Source organism: Sycon ciliatum, chromosome 1, assembly GCF_964019385.1.
Source record: "Sycon ciliatum chromosome 1, ocSycCili1.1, whole genome shotgun sequence".
Taxonomy (NCBI): Eukaryota; Metazoa; Porifera; class Calcarea; order Leucosolenida; family Sycettidae; genus Sycon; species Sycon ciliatum.
The window spans coordinates 42,712,940-42,729,554 of NC_088643.1; the positions used below are offsets into that span (position 1 = coordinate 42,712,940).

At 46.1% G+C, this 16,615-nt stretch overlaps 1 protein-coding gene across 1 annotated transcript in view; it reads left to right on the forward strand.

Moving 5' to 3' along the window:
• LOC135827064 (uncharacterized) overlaps positions 1-16,615 on the forward strand; it is a 55,254-nt gene that overhangs the window by 21,597 nt on the left and 17,042 nt on the right. The window contains exons 6-11 of the mRNA XM_065339591.1: positions 1-126; positions 4,398-4,484; positions 9,855-10,172; positions 10,777-11,007; positions 13,585-13,785; positions 14,433-14,600. The exon at positions 1-126 is cut by the window's left edge and continues 21 nt beyond it. Of these exons, the coding sequence (XP_065195663.1) occupies positions 1-126; positions 4,398-4,484; positions 9,855-10,172; positions 10,777-11,007; positions 13,585-13,785; positions 14,433-14,600 (1,131 nt within the window). The remainder of the gene's footprint in view (positions 127-4,397; positions 4,485-9,854; positions 10,173-10,776; positions 11,008-13,584; positions 13,786-14,432; positions 14,601-16,615) is intronic.

Consider the following 16,615-nt stretch of genomic DNA (forward strand, 5'->3'; position numbering starts at 1 on the left):
CGCGGCAGCCAAAGGGATTTACAAGTCGCTTGGGCCGTACAGCTTTCTATCCGGCTGGGTCCTATGGCACAGAGTCAACTACCACTGAACTTTATACCCAGAGTGAATGTATTGCACTTGTTCCTGGTAAGTGTTTTTAAAAAGAAGTTGAAACTAGCATGGCACGTGATATGGTGCAGTCACCCTGTACGTCAATTGACAAGTTTGAACATCACATCACAATGTCATATTAAATACGGTATATTTTACCGTATTATCTCTATTACAAGCGCAGTTTCTTGTAGAAGCCCAGTCTCTATTATAAGCGCACTCCAAGAGGGCTTCGAAGATATACAAGCGCAGTCTCCAATATAAGCGCAGGGCTTATAATGGAGAACTGTATGAATCATGTTAATGCATGTTTGACGTCACACAGTATCACATAAACACACGCTGTGGTAAAAGTCTGTGATCCCCGAGATCTAAAGTACAGACTCAGTGTACCAGGAAATACAAAACTGCAGTCCGGGTACCTTCTGGGAAACTTTCTGCTACTGATATAATGAAAAATGATAGGCAATGTACATGTACCAGGTGGTTGAAAAATTATAAGCCCAGTCTCTAGTAGAAGCCCAGTCTCCAATCTAAGCTCAGGGTCCGGACTGACTGAAAAAATATAAGCCCTGTGCGTATAATGGAGATACCGTAGAATCCCGCGGATAAGCCCATGGGCTTATCTGTTTCACAAGGACATTTCGGTGGGCTTATACGAGAACATGGGCTTGTACGCGGGCATGGGCTTATACGCCGACACCAAGTTGTGCTATTGAAAAGTATCAAGGAAGTGAGAAGTACATAGCTGAAAACCACTGTGCAAACAAAAACAACCGATGATTGTGCTGAAATGTACCAAAAAAAACTAATGTGCATGTACTACGTACATGGTATGGCCAAGAGTCCAAAATTTATGGACTCTCGGTATGACCTAGGCCCATGGGCTTGTACGATGAAGCTTTGTGATGTTCGAACAAACCCTGGGCTTATGCGCGGGCATGGGCTTATACGCGGGTGGGCTTATCCGTGGGATTCTACGGTAATACGGTATGTGGGATGAAGAATGCATATTAGCTGCATTCATGCAATATGCATCTGTGCTGCAATCATGCACCATACTAGTCCGTGAAAATGATCCAACTTTTTCACTCGTGAATCGGTGGGTGTATGAACAGAGCCGAGTGACAGTGCTGCAGCGTGTGACCAGGTGACAGTGATATCTCTGAATCAGCTCTTTGATGATGCTGCACTTTTTATCTTCAATAAGGAGACTTTATGCCCTTTGTCACATGTACTATTTTATCATGACAAGTGAAATCTGATGTCTCGTCACTCAATTCGGTGACTGATGCATTGGTTGCACTAAGACTAGGACCAATTATTATGGAGTGTGCGGGGGACATATTTTTAGAGAAGTATTTAGATATAAGGCCACACAGAATTAATTCGTTGTTTTGGGTCACCCGACCGACCGTCTTTTTTAAACCGACCACAAAATGTTTTTGTTTTATTGTGCATGCAAAATGTGCATGACTAGATTATGTACGCACTCGACCTTAATGATGTTAGTAATGATCCTCACCCTGCGCACGAAATAAGCAAGCAGCAAGGAATGCTTCCGTAAGGATCTCAGGCATAGGCTTCAAACATTCTCACATCTCAATTTTGCTTCCGCAGAGCATTGTTCAGAGCAACCACGCACGAAATAGAACATTCTCTAAGAATGCCAGCGGTGAGTGTGTTCGTGTTCGACGGAACACGACGGGAGGGCCTTTGGCGTCGAAAACTTTCAGACGGTAGCTGAAGTGGTTTCTGAGCAGATCATTCCTGATCCGGAGGTCGCGATCGATTTTCAGCTGTCCAGACATCGACCTCGGAAGCAGCCAAAATGACAGGGTGCAGCGCTTGGTAACGCCGTTGTCTTCTATTATCTCCGATCCGCAATCGGTCCTGAAACAGCATCAGCTCCGCCACCACGTCGCTCATGGACAGAAGTTTTGGTGAGAGCTGCTCATCAGACTCGTTTCCCTGCGAGGCCAAGATCTGGTCCTGGAGGGGACCTGGGCCCGATGACTGTGCTTGACCGTCTACAATCAGATTTGATCGACTGGCTTGATGGACAAAAGCTTGGATATTCGATGTGCACAATTGTACATGTATGCACATGGCACATGGCAGTTTAATTAAACCAAACTAATAATAAAAAACCCTTGGTAGTCTTCCGTCCGACTGTATTGTTGCGTTGCTGGATGTCGTGTCTCTGTACTCCAACATTCCTGTCCCCGAGAGTATCGACGCTGCGATGAAGCTACTGGAGGAGCATCGAGACGAAGTAGACATGTATCACTTGTCATTGTCTGATGTTCGTGAGCTGCTAACATTTGTTCTGGAGTCCAATTACTTCGAGTTCAACAGCAGTATGTTCAGGGAGTGTAAAGGTTTGGCGATGGGGAATCATCTTGCCCCTTCTTTAGCGATCATTTTTATGTCAAAGTTGGAGGAAGAGGCGCTGGCATTGTTCCCATGTAAACCGCGTCTGTACCGTCGATACATTGATGATTGTATCTTGGTTTGGTTGCATGGTCGTCGGAAGTTAGTGGAGTTTGTGTCCTTCATGAACAACCGACATCCTGACATCAAATTCACCGTTGAATGCACTCATGACGCAAATTCACACACCATCAGCTACCTTGATTTGTCAATCAGTGTCCAGAGTGGTGTTCTCCAGACGGAGCTGTTTGTCAAGCCAAGTCACAGTGGTGTTCATTTGTCCTACATGTCGTCATTGCCAATGGATGTCAAGAAGTCTGTAGCCCGGCAATAATTTCAGAGAGCTTACAACAACGCATCGACAGAACAGGGCCGAAGTAGGGGAGAAGAGAAGATCACTAAGCTACTGCAAGAGAATGCCTATCCACAACCAGAAATACAAGCAGCGAAACGCAGAGCATCCGTGCCAAGACAAACCACTAACCGCAAAAAGAATACATATTCATCCATCCTCAAACTCCCATTCATCAACGATTGCCTAGCCCGTGACGTTCGTCGTACAGTTCGGTCGTGCAGCAAGAATGTCCGTGTTGTCTTTCAGTCTGGTCAGTCCCTGAAAGACATGTTGGTGTCTTCCTCGTTTGCCAGTCCAGAGTGCCCCCGAGAAGTGTACAGAAGGAAGGCGAAGAGAAGAGGAGGCCAGTGGAATGACGTGCATGTGATGTTGGTATGAGTGACGGTCAGTGTATATCACAGAATGTGATCTATTCAATGTTTTGTTCCATTTGTGGGGAGGAGTATGTGGGAGAGACGGAGCGATGTGTTAGAGAGCGGGTCCAGGAACATTACCGAGAAGCAAGAGTCTGTGCATCGCAGAAGCCCTGGGGAGAGCACTACGCATTGCACCAACCACTATAACATCCATCCACAGCACCATTCATTCCCTTCACATCACCATCCATACTCGCAACGGAAGTGTCATACTTGAACCGCCGGATAAGGGAGGCAATCCACATCTCCTGACGCAATCCTAAGGTGAACCGTGATCGTGGTTGGATGTTGCTTGACAATGTGAAAATTTGGATGATTATCATTGTTACTGTTGCCACTGTCCTGTCCTGTTGTCATGTGTGCTTGTTCACGCCATTGTTATATACCAGTAGTTCAGCACAATGTTGTAGCGTAAGTGCAGTTTGGCGACGGAATCTCATCTCTCCTTCTTTTTCATAGTCCCACCACTATTCACACCTTGTCACGGTTTTCAAGCACATTGGTATATTTTGTGTGTGTCTTTAGTTACACGTGTGTGGGTGTGGGTGTGATTTGGAGTGTGAGCCTCTGTGAGTGTGAGTGTTGGTGCGAGTGTGAGTATGAGTGTGTGTCTCAGTGTTTTGGCACGTGCATGGGTATGTGTGTGTGTGTGTGTGTGTGTGTGTGTGTGTGTGTGTGTGTGTGTGTGTGTGTGTGTGTGTGTGTGTGTGTATGCCTGTGCCGAAAGTATCGTGCAATTTATCACGTATGGTGTAGTTTCGTTCCACTTTGTGTTGCCTGTTATAGGTCTGCCTCACTTGCTTTTCTCCTCAATCCTGATGACGGCTCCTGGCCGAAAATGTGATTGAGAAGCATTGTAATTCCAGCGAAGAGACCAATGGGATTGAAGATGGTGTGTGTGTAAGGTTTTCCAATATAAAAAAATAAAAAATATACCGATCGACCGATCGACCGACCCTGGTACAGATGAATGAAGTGACCTGAAACAACGAATAAATTCTAGGTGGCCTAACTAGCCACCTTTGTGGACGAGTTATGACCCCTCACCTATTTCACTATTACTGTATGGTGATTTGTTTTGTGGGTGTGCATTGCTGTACAAGTACATCCTGGGCCAATGTTCATTGGAAACCCTCAGTATCCATTGCCAAGACGCCAATACAGCGACTATCGTCATGACCAAGGTGCCGGTGAGGAATTTTCTTGTTTTTGATCTAGCCCGTTCTATACCACGATAGGCCTTTTTTTAAACAGCCTACTAGGGCATGGGAGAATGAAGCTGAAGACACCACAGTAGCTGTACTTATGGTTGAATGGTGGTAAAGACACACCTGGCAATATGGCGGTAAACACACGCCTGCCCACACACGCTCTCTAAGCTGCAAAGTTCTGGCACAGAGCTCTCCTTCTCACCACCACCACCACCACCATCAGTTCTCGCCTGGCGCCTAGTCGATGCATGGTTGGCGGTATCCGACATAGCAGGCTGGTACATCAAGTAGCGCATGGCACATAGAAGATGACACAGCAACAACATAGCTCAATTGCGACATACGTTTCGTCCCCGCTGGACTCATCAGGCAATCTTCTTCTTGGATGTCTTCATACGGAGCTTGACTCGGGAGAGTGTTTACCGCCATATTGCCAGGTGTGTCTTTACCACCATATTTATCAACTACTTGTGCATGGTTGATAATAGTGCAGCTGGGAAAATTAGTGGCCAGGACGATTGTGGTAATGTACGAAAATGATATGCAGCAGAGTGCGGATTTAAAAAAATACTAAATTTTGCATGCAGGTGTCCCTAGATATTTTGATTACACTGAGCTGACAATCTGATTTTCTCAAATTTGGCACTTAGCAGGTTTTGCATTCCAGCTCTTCATTTTGTTCTTCAGACTTTTTCCCATCTACCCACTTATAAACCAACTAGTTTCTCATGTACAAACTAGCACGTGGAGAACCCCAAAATATTTAAAAAAAAATGTTCTGGGGCTCTCCATATCTTAGTTTGTACATGAAATGTGTAAGTAGGTACAGTGGGGGATGCTTATACCAGCCTGTGTAGTACAGGAAGCGTAAGTTTGGAAGTCTAAAGATAATGTTGAACTATCTCTTCAGGGACTATGCCTACACCATAGCTTAGTGGCGGTGCCTGACCCAAGCCTGCACTCGAACAAGCTTAGTCCAACTGGAGAAGCGGGAGGACTGCAGTGCTGACTGATGTACTATGATAAACGAACTCTCCTGTTAGCTCCCCCATCGGTAACAGCCTGCACTGTGTGGACAACGTACTGCCTGTAAGTTGTCCATCTCCAGAAATGCCTTGCACCACCAGATGCCGTGACCTCCTTCACAGGTGGGCACTTCGGTGACTTCTGCGGGGCTGGGCTGGTGCTGAAATTGGCATACGTCCTGGCCATTTCTCTGTTGGCGCTAGCATTCGTGGTCGGCTTGCTCCATCTTGCTTTATGGGACCGTGTCATCCCTCGTACTGTCTCGGTTGCCGTAACGAGGCTCCGCCTCTTGGGTAGCCCACTCTAATAGAGCCAGTACCGACTCTTGCTTCCGTTGCTCAAATAGCCACCGCTGGTATTGGGCAACGAGCTTCTCAGAAAGCTTCCCTAGCATTTTCATGTAGAATGTCCTAAGCCTGAAGCTCAGTGAAATGACCATCTGGCAGCATCTTGCAGATTCACTGCGACGACTTCAAGTAAATCTGCAAAGCGTTCAAGCTCCCTGGGGTCCAGTGCTGCCAACCTGCTCGGTCTGATTTGCGTACTCGGACAGCTGAATTTCCGCATCTTCAAGTGGTTTTCCATACTACCAATCATTTTTAATCCCATGATTTATAATGTATTCTTGCGACATTTGTAGTCTTTGGGGTACCGGGTGCTCAGTGGGTCGTACATGCATGGTCTTGGTCCCAGGAAGTAATGCGTCACACGAACTGTAGCTACCTGTATGTGAGGACAGCCAGCGGGTGTGGCCAGTGCAACAAGCAACCATGCGCAACACACAGCGCCTGTAAGCTTTGTCACTCTGTCTGAGGCTTGAGGTTGCAGTCAGGAACACTGTTTTTTAGGTGCACTCCGCAGTTTTATGTGCTCTGCATGCAATAACATACTACAATGTAGTAGTCATGACTTGTGTACAGACTATCATAGTCATGACATGACTTGTGTACTGATGAAGCCATGCAGACCGTAGTAGTCATAATTGTGCAATTTGTGGTTGTGGCATGCACTGTAGCTGGGTTTGGTAGGACAAGGATACATGTATACTCATATTGATAAATCAGGACCATATCCATTCAAACTGTACTCATCATGTACATGTACAGTTACATGACATGCATACCATGTCATGTACATGTAGAAAAACCGGTTCATAGTGAGCTGATCCATACTTCTCAGTTATCCGTACAATTTCGGTCAATTTCCGTACTGCGGACAAAGGAGTGAATTTCCGTACGAATACGGAAAAATATGGAAGGTTGGCAGCACTGGGGGTCTTCTCCAGAGATGGCGATAAACTGAGCCAGCTCCTCCACGTACATTACGACTTGACGGCGCTTACCACCAAACTTCTACTCTAGCCGGGCCTTGGCTATATCTTAACCTCTCTGCTTGTAACCAAGATTGGTGACGGCTTACAACGCGTCCCCGCCCAGGAACTGCTTCATCTGGAGGAACTTATTCTCTGGTGTAGCTGGTGACGAATCGACACAGGCAATAAAGGACGCCTTCCACTCCTCATACTTCCTCTTGTCTCCTGTGAACATCTCTATTGATGCTCTCTTCATAGTGGAGCAAACGCTGGTGGAGGTGGTATTGCCCTGGGCATGGCAGCCTGGAACTGCTGATGGTCTCCAAAGTGTGAACTTGACGCTGCTGGTAGCACTGGAGCGCTCCTTGTATATGGTTGACTACTGACAGTACTGGCAATGACTGCATGTGACACCGGTGCACGTAGGCTGTGGCCTGCCCAAGACGCAGTCGCGGGTCGGCTCGTACTTGGCAGGTTCCGAAGTGATGCTGACGCGCTGGCTGTGGTCAGTGTAGGCGCGCTGGCTCTGATGCCAATGGCTGTGATTGATGACAATCTTCCGGAAGCGAGTACCGTGGTTGTCGAATTAATGTTTGCACTCACCGTTGTGGGCACTGACGCTGCTGATGCAATTGCTTCGCTAGCCTTCGAAGCTAGCAGTAATGTTTGGTTTGCGACGTCCGTTGTTCCTTTGCTGCTGGCACTACGCTGTACAGACTCCTTCGTGAACAGTCGTCCCTGGCCATAGCTGGTGAAACCCTGGTCTTGGTCTAGTGACTCAGCGCGCGTGTCTCGAGTCTCCGAGTCTGGGGAGTCCGAGTGCGCTGCGAATAACCGGCGCATCCATGGATCTTCTTCACCCAGGCCACGAGGCCACGGGCATCTATCTTCCTCGCACTCCGCCGAAGCCTCCGATACCGCGGAGAAAGCTGGCCTCCTCAGGCTCAGAGCGCTCATCACCTAGAACGCTCATCGCGAGTCCTCTAGTACTTGCTTCCGCGTATCTAGGACTAGTTGCACTGGCCGACTCCCAGGTCCGTGTGTGACTTCTACGACTACAAGTAGATCTACCGCTCTCAGTAAATCTTCGCTGGCTGGACACCACATCATTTCCTTGTCGCGCCTGAGTGACTTTCTGATCGCCTCCGCCTCCGGTCCCGTACGAAGGAACAGGCAGATTGTGAACTGCGGCACTGTACTCGGCCTGTAGCGTCTCCAGTTCTGCTATCAATGGTAACTTCTCTTTGACATCGCTGGTGATGTTCAACAATTCGTCGGTGACCGCTACGACCTCCTCCATGCAGCCTTGTAGATGCGAGTGTTCCGCTTCTACATCCTCCAGCTGCCCATTGTGTGCGGTTACTAACAGCGCCCTCCTGGCATTGGTGAAGCTTCCCTCTGCTTGCGCCTTCCATTTGCGCAATACGACAATGCCATCATCTCTTACCACAACATCCGATTGCTGAGGCGTTTTGCCGCGCTGTTGCGACTCTTCTACCGCGTCCTCCGCGCTACCCTCGACTCTTGTGTCAATGTCCTCCATCTTCGATATCGAAACTCACTTCCACTGTCTACTCACTTTGACACTACTGGAAAACCATCCTCTGCTACCATGCGACCGCTGTTATGGAGGATCACGGGATCCACCGAATCCACTATCGGCAATCCACAGCAACAAGGCCTCGGAGTGATGGAGAACACCCCTTCTATCCAGTTTCTAACTGCTAATGAAGTCCCTGTAGACACTCACACAACACACGCCTTTCGATAGGTGTTGTTCTTCGATATTTTCACTCAAGTACAAGAAATAAACGTAAAACCGACTTTAGCAACAACTGCAAGAACGCTTCATCTGAAGGAATAATGAGATCGCAGCGATTCTTATGGTAGGTTGAAAGCACACAGCACATCAGAAGCCAAACACAGACGAAAGGAAACAATTGGAATAAAAATACAGTAAAACAATTCCGCTGCACGGTTTAACGGAAAACAAAGAAAAACCGCAGATAACCGCTCGGACAATCACCGGGTGGTCGCCGTCTGAGGCACGTCAATGCACAAAGGCAAAACCGGCCAATGTTGCAGAAGTATTCAATATGGCAGGAAACTACTAACCAACTCTTCTTCCGTGTCCAAACACCTATATTTAGCAGCTACATGTAATACTCTGCTATATCAAGATACATGCCATGACAATGCACAACAGAACTAGCAGTGCTCTCCTGAACAACCATTGTCCATGTCCTTGTTTGAACCCATACAAAATTGGCCCTTTGTAGGGAACCCATTTCGTGTACTTCAAGTATAACGAACCGTATCTTAAACCAAGTGCAGTCAAACAGTTATGGGCCACGTGGCAGTCAAGACTTTCTGTTTGTGTAGTGGGAGTGCATGTCTGTTACAATGAACTTCGGCTTTGCAGAGCTAAATCTCCTGTGTTCGTTATACAGGTGGAATCCTGATAATTCGAATATGGCTTAATTCGAACACACCGCTTAATTAGAAGTTTTTCCAGGACCGATTTCTGTCAATACGATTCCTACATAACATTTTCTGTTAATTCGAACCTCGAACCGGACATGTCCGGTTAATTCGAAGTTCCATGGATTCCACTTACATAGAAAATGTGTGGGATTTGTGCTGATAATTCGAAGTTAGCAACGTGTAATTCGAAGTTCACTGTACACTGTACTGGTCAGTGCAGTTTGCATGAGCTGGCTGTGCCTGTCAGTTCAGTATCCGTGAGATCTGTGTCTAAGGTCCATAGCGCAACTCTACGTGACCATGGGAGCATTTTGACATACATATTGTGTTGTGGGTTCATGTTTGGATAATTAGAATGTCCGGATAATTAGAAGTTTTTTTCTGGCATTTGGAGGTTCGAATTATCAGGATTCCACCTGTATCAGGAATCGACTGTCCATTCAGTGTTAAAATAATGTCGTTTTAAAAGTAATGTTGAGTATCACAACCTTCTCCAGGTGACACCAGAATGACTGTGTTTTGTTTAGGTTTGGATGGCTGGCGTGTACAAGAAGAAGAGAGGAAATTGGAGGAAAAGAGACTTGCTCGGCAAGATCAGAACACGCGCAGCCATGCTGCAGGGCGGCTGCAGACACAGCAGTCCATGCCTGCTATTCCTGGCGGTCGGTGTGACCAGGATGACCATTGTCACGGTGACGTACACACTGCTGCTGAACGTACCTCCGAAAACCGCGAAGTTCCTTCTACCCAGGAACAAAGTGACACAAGCACTCCCAAGTCGAACGATGCATTACAAACTTGCGGCCAACCTGATAACAGGAGTGCTATTCATCTGGATGAAAAAGGTAGTGTGAACGAAATTGGCACTGTCATGCATTAAGACCATAAGACTCATACAGCAGGAGAGAGGAAAATGTTCCGTTTTACTTCGAAGAGAAACTCTGAGTTTTGCAGTTTCACATGAGGACTCGTGTTACAAGCGTGATACTCGGAATTTTGCAACGAATTTTTCTCCTCTCTCCTTGTTGTGTGGCAAAACTCTACATTTGTGCATTGTGTATTCTTCAAGCAGTGGAGCTTTTTGCTTAGGAAAGTATCACTATAACAGTTCTATCCCAGAAATAACTTTTAACTGTTTTGTCAAGTGTTGCTGTATGTGATAGATACGTTTCCAGTGAATACCAATGCCCCTCGAAGGGAAGAAACCAGGGCTTTGACCCAATGGAATATCAACCAGGCACAGAATACAGTACCTTTCCCTAGTAGCCTCTTGATTGGGTGCTTTGGTTCTAACTCAACCCATGCATTGGTGATACTATCCAAGCAACACTCGATCAGTTGACCCGGTGGTGTTACATCCCTGTGTCTGTAATTTCATCCTTGGTGTGGGGTCAGTGCTATGAAAGTGACTGCTGCTTGTATTGCTGCTGTGCGGTCTGCTTGGTTCAGATGATGTTGATAGCAACGCAGCAGCTGGTGGTAATTCTCCTCTAGCTAAGAGACACGACCTTTTGGAGCAAGCCGATGATAAGAAAACGGACGACAGGGAGCCTGTGGCCTGGAATCTCGTGCCTAAGGTTACTGAAAAGGTGTCGCCTTCTCAAACGGCCTCATCTGGTACAGCACCACCAGTTGCAAGCAAGGTAGATGTCAGCCGCGGGACAGCTAGTGAAGGCACAGGCAAGTTCTTTTTTTCATGTTCTAAGTATGAGTTAGCAACATTTGCTACATTAACTCTTTCACTGCCGTTGTCGACTGCAGTCGACAGCGCATTCATGCACTTCGAGTGCCATTGTCGACTTGCGTCGACGAGTAAACATGCAGTCCCCAGTGCTGTTGTCGACTTCCGTCGACAGGCAGACCTCACCCAGTTTGTGCCTCTATTTTCGAATATTGGAGATGTTTAGCCGTGGTAGACGGCCACTGGGCCCTGGAAGATGTCCATACCCATCGAAATACGCTTCCAGAAGTATGGGTTGCCATTTGAAAAAAATCGAACCAGCGTCGTTGAAAATGCGCATCCGATTTTTAGCCGATCGGCGAGGAAGAAACCGGTTCTCACGCACTTCCACCTCGCTGAGTCGGTGCGAGTATTTTCCTCTTTCCCGTCAACTTTCATTGCACGGAGCATGGAATTTGGTTCAGACTTGATGCCTAGCTATTACCCAAGACTCCAGGCGGCTATCCGTTGCGATAGGCGGTTGGAGTCACGGGTAGAGACAACCAGACGATAGATTCCTCGCGGACGCATTCACTGCAAACTTGACGGAAACAGCGCTGGCGGCGGTCACTGGGTCCAGAACTAAAATTTTCTAAGAACTACCACGTTACAATGGCGACCAGCACGGTCAAGAGACACTACAGGTATGTCAGCTACAACATAATTATATTCTTTCTACAACGACACCTACCTCTGGCTCAATACCTGACGATCTACTGCAAGCTGATGCGAAAGTGAATTACACCCGCGAACGCCGCGCTTGTCAACGGAACAGGGAAGCGCTTCACTCTCCGAAGTTGAAAAGTATTTGGACTGCTGCTAATTGGGAGAACAAACGACCACCATGGCGGCAGAACATTCCGCAGCCGTTCACCGACACGATCCGCTTCGCCAAACGACTTACGAACGTTTCGTTCTCCGAGTTTTCTGGTGGCAGCAACAAGAATTTCGTCCGCAACGACAGGACGAAAGTCTCTCGCGACTGAAGTCCTGTTGCCACGAAGATAGAGAAGATTCCGCAAGCCATCTCTTCTGCTTCCAGTGTTGTAGCTCTCCTGTCCACTGGCATATCTTTCAATCCCTGCGAACGAAAAAAAAAAAAAAAAAAAAAAAAAAAAAAAAAAAAAAAAAAAGGATCTGCTTCTCTCTCCAAAACAACAACTAACTAACTTTACTTCGCGAGTGTTCGGGCCGATCGTGTACATAGTGTATGTAGCGCATGCGGCGCACTTTCGCATGACATGTTTTTGCACAGCGGCTGGCGTTAGATCGCGCAGCCCGTTTGTACTTCGGATTTTGCGATTTTTTTCCATGGCAATGACTTCCTTTGTGAGTTGTCTACCTACGATGTATACTTTGGAAAGCGATATTCCGTACAGAAAGTACCGAAAAATCCAGGAAAAGTAGGCCTTTCGATTTTTCGAGCTGGAGGTAAAAAGTGCCTGGCAGGGAGGGGGTGGGGTGTACAGCTCAGCTGACAGCCTGGCAGTAGTAACTTTACTCCCTCGCACCCAGACGCTGATTTTTTGGAAACAAGTTTCTATACTTCCGATGGGAGAATCCGACATGGCAGTGCATTTCGGCGTGGCTAGGTCAAATAATTGTAGAATATCGCATCGAGTGAATTGCTTTATCTGAGAGAGGAGATGTTCGTGCCCTTGAGACCCGAAGTCCCGTTTCCATACGACAAAATTTAGGAGCTCTGCGCTCAGCGCTTTTTCAGGGTATGAATTTCGGGTTGTTTTGGTCGGGTCGCAGCGTCGCGGACTATACCATCGTCTTCAGCGTCGAAAAACTACTGGCCATGTGAAATTACAAGGCGGTGAGACGCTTTCGTCTTCCTCTACGAGCGAATTTGTTCTGCGCCAGCATACCTAAGTATGCAATTTTGTACGCGCAGTTCGAGTGACGAGGCGTGTGCACTGTACACTGTACTGCATGCACGGACTGTGCGGTCGTTCTCGATTCTCCCATCGCTCCCATTCATTTCTGTTTCCAGCAAAAGTCCAACTTGGCGCACTTCAAATCACTATAACTCAAGAATGGCTGGGCCGATTCGAATAATACTTACAGATTTCCTATGTACTACGCCTGGGAGAATCGAATGAGACCAAAATCGAAGCGATCGGAGCAAGTTTTGGAAATTGGGTGTAGTCACTACTGGCAGGGAGCGCCTTGTCACCTTGAGTGGTCAGCTGGCAGTGAAAGGGTTAATAATGAAAAATATAGTTTGCATGTAGCCCAAGTAAAATATATGGGCTTTACACATCTGGCTGCAGCAATAACTTAGGTGAAACATTCTGATCTTACTTGTATGTTCAATTGATAGCAGCTACTTAGGTTCAGGTGCTAGCGGAACAGGTTCAAGGAAGAAGGGGTTCAGGGACATTGGAAATTTGAGGTCCAGTAAATTCGATATAGATTTCCAAATTTTCATTTCATGCAGAGTCAGTACTCATCCGTTATGCCGATTACGAACTATACCATACCGCTATCATTGCCATGATTAATCTATTTCTATTTCGTTTCTTCTTCAGATATTCCAGAAGCAGGAGAAGAGTCCAAGGGGATTATATTGCTTACCTGTGATATGACACAACTCTCTAAAGACCAAATCTATCAATTTCATTTCCAACTCAACACTTCTGACTTTACGATGAATTTCGAGCTGGATAATCTTCCCAAAGACGACTTCATCATTCGTCCATTGGACACATACATTAGTTTGTTACAGAAAGGTACTGTCAAGTACTGTTGACACCTTTTGCATGACATGTATCGATGATCAATAGATTGCTTCTCAGTCACCCCTCAGACTTATGAATATTAGATGCATTGAGGCTCACCGTGTACTACTTTGTGTGTGAAGTGTGTGGGTGCAGTGAGGACTGGGTCCCACCAGCCTGTTTAGTTTCGCAGGAAGCATGAGTTTTTGAAGTGTGAAGAACAGTCAGTGCTGCTTGGATGACAGCTAAACCATCCCTGCAGCTCAGGGACTAGAGCAAGGCTGGCCTATGACAGAAAATATTTCGGACAAAGATCTAGCTTGTCATTAGGTGTATCCAAAGTGATGAAGCTGGAAAAGCGATTGTCCGCTGCCATGGATTTTTGTGCTTAATTTGTCAAATGCGCATGTAAAACCCACAATGAACACCCAACTGGGTATGTACACACCCATGGCCCTAGTACAGAACTTCGGACATCTATACAACGTGCATATGGACCATTGTGCTCACTACGTCTCCAAGGAGAGAGGAAACAGTCATTATGCCAAGTAACGCACTGAGGGTTACCACATTTTAACTCATCCGGCAACCAGTAAACTACAAAACTCAAATTGGCCGGAGCTGGCTTGTGCTTTCTTGCCTGTTCTGTGTTGGTCTAGAATCTCATCAGACGGATGCGCTGGTTCTTACGAGTACTGGCCACGAGGAGGCTGACAATATCAGGGCTGCATTGGTTGAGGCAATGGTGTCCTCCGAACTGCCATGCAATCAACACGTTCGGTTCCTTCGGCTGCCGCAGCAATGGGACACCAGCTTGCTGGAGGAAGGTACTGTGTATGGCAGTGACGTCATTACTTCTGTATTGTGAACAGTGGTGATGCCACTCACTATAATCTTGCGTGATAACTCCATGTAGCAAAGGAAAAGCAATAGTGATTGAAGGTAATTACACTAGAAGCAGCAGAAGTTATAATATTATGTGGTGTGCTTCGGCATTTTTTTAATTCTTTACACACTCACAACCAGCGGCTCGTATTGATTTCAAGATGCTCGGATGCTACGGAAATATAATTTAAAATGAAGTAATATCAGTCTATGTTGAAAGGAAAAGCACGTAATGCCTACTAATGGATACGAGTTAAGAGTAACTCTCCATCACTGTAACCAGATACTATATACAGTCAGAAAGTGCAACAACTAGGCACAAAACTGACAGAGTACTGAGACATTCGACATCCTGACACCTAGCTTCAACACATCTCCGTAGCGCTAACCGACAGCCTTCCAACTTGGAAGGTTCAAGGTTATGGAAAGACCAAAGAGGGGAAGGCAAGCGCAACGAAAACGAGCACAAGCTAACAGTTACAATCCCAACGGAACAAAGAACATTACAGGGTACCTCACTTCAAACTCTCCAACCACGGTCTCTTCGCTGCATAAGTTCACTTCACTTCCAAATAAAATAAATAATATTAGATATAAATAGAATGCACCAAATGTTCGGGCATGGCCCATCTTCAGGGTGAAAAAAACCATTCAACTAAAGCCAACAAAAACTGAAACGAGTATATATGCTGTGTGGTGCGGTAGTGCTGGAAATCTTTGTATGTGTGGAGAGTAGCAGCATTCTATTTATATGTATCTATTATTGCACGATTAAAGAGGTCAATATATGAAATATAGAACGAGTAAAAGACCGAGGTCCCCCGAGGTCTTTTACGAGGTCTATATTTCATATATTGACCGATTATGAGGGCAATAATAGATTTATCACGACATGGCATACCTAACCTGTTTTATCTGTGTTTATAGGAAGAAATGAATACTATTGTAATAGTACATAGTACAGTCAGACCTCGCTTATCCGGTCCTCGTTTATCCGGATCCCTCGCCATCCGGAAGAAAATAGTTGGTTACAAATGTACAGCATATGCCATGCTTACATACAGTATGTGTGTTCGATTATCCGGTTCCCTCGCCTATCCGGATATTTTTGTGGAAAACGGATGTGTGCGGTTATGCGAGGTCTGACTGTATGTACATATGCCGTTTACATTGGACATTACTTCTCTATAAACAGAAGTTTTCAGTTGTCACTTGTAGTATGTTCCCCAAGTTCTTTGACTGAGAATCTGACAGTTTGGGTTCAAATCCCAACATTTGGCTTCAGATTTTTCTTCTTTCAGTTCTAATTTTTTTCTAAGTTCAGGAAAAAGTTCTAAGGGGCCGTCCGGGGTTACCGATTGTTTTTACAAAACGAAAAGTTTTAGTATTTTTTCAGCCCCCACCCACCCACCCACCTTTTCTGCAGGTAAAACGAATTCCAATTAAATATTGACGTCAATTTTCGACACCCAGAAGTAACTGGGCATTCACCAGGCATCTGCATTCAATAATTATTTTCAAAACGAAACTATCAAACCCACCCACCCCCAAACGAAAATTTTCGTTTTGAAAATATTATTGGTAACCTTGGACGGCCCCTAAGTCCTCGGGCTAAGTGGTCAATATTAAGTGGTCAATATAAGCGGTCAATATATGCTGATATTTGACCGCTTAGAGATCACAAGTTTCGGTGGGGGTCAATAATAAGAGAGTGATAACTAATATTAGGGAGGTTCCGGAGTACGATTTTTCGTGCCAAAATCCGTGGAGGCTCTACGGATTTTTTATACGTCGTTTTCGAGCAGTGAAAAGTTCCGGGGTACGGAACTTATGTGTTTGCCGTCATTGCCTAGGTTACGATCGCAAACACGTCACATTCCCGCGCCATGCCTTTTTATTTTGAAAATTTGTACCGAAATCAAAACTTCCCGCGAAAAATCGATGTTTCTCGTACCAA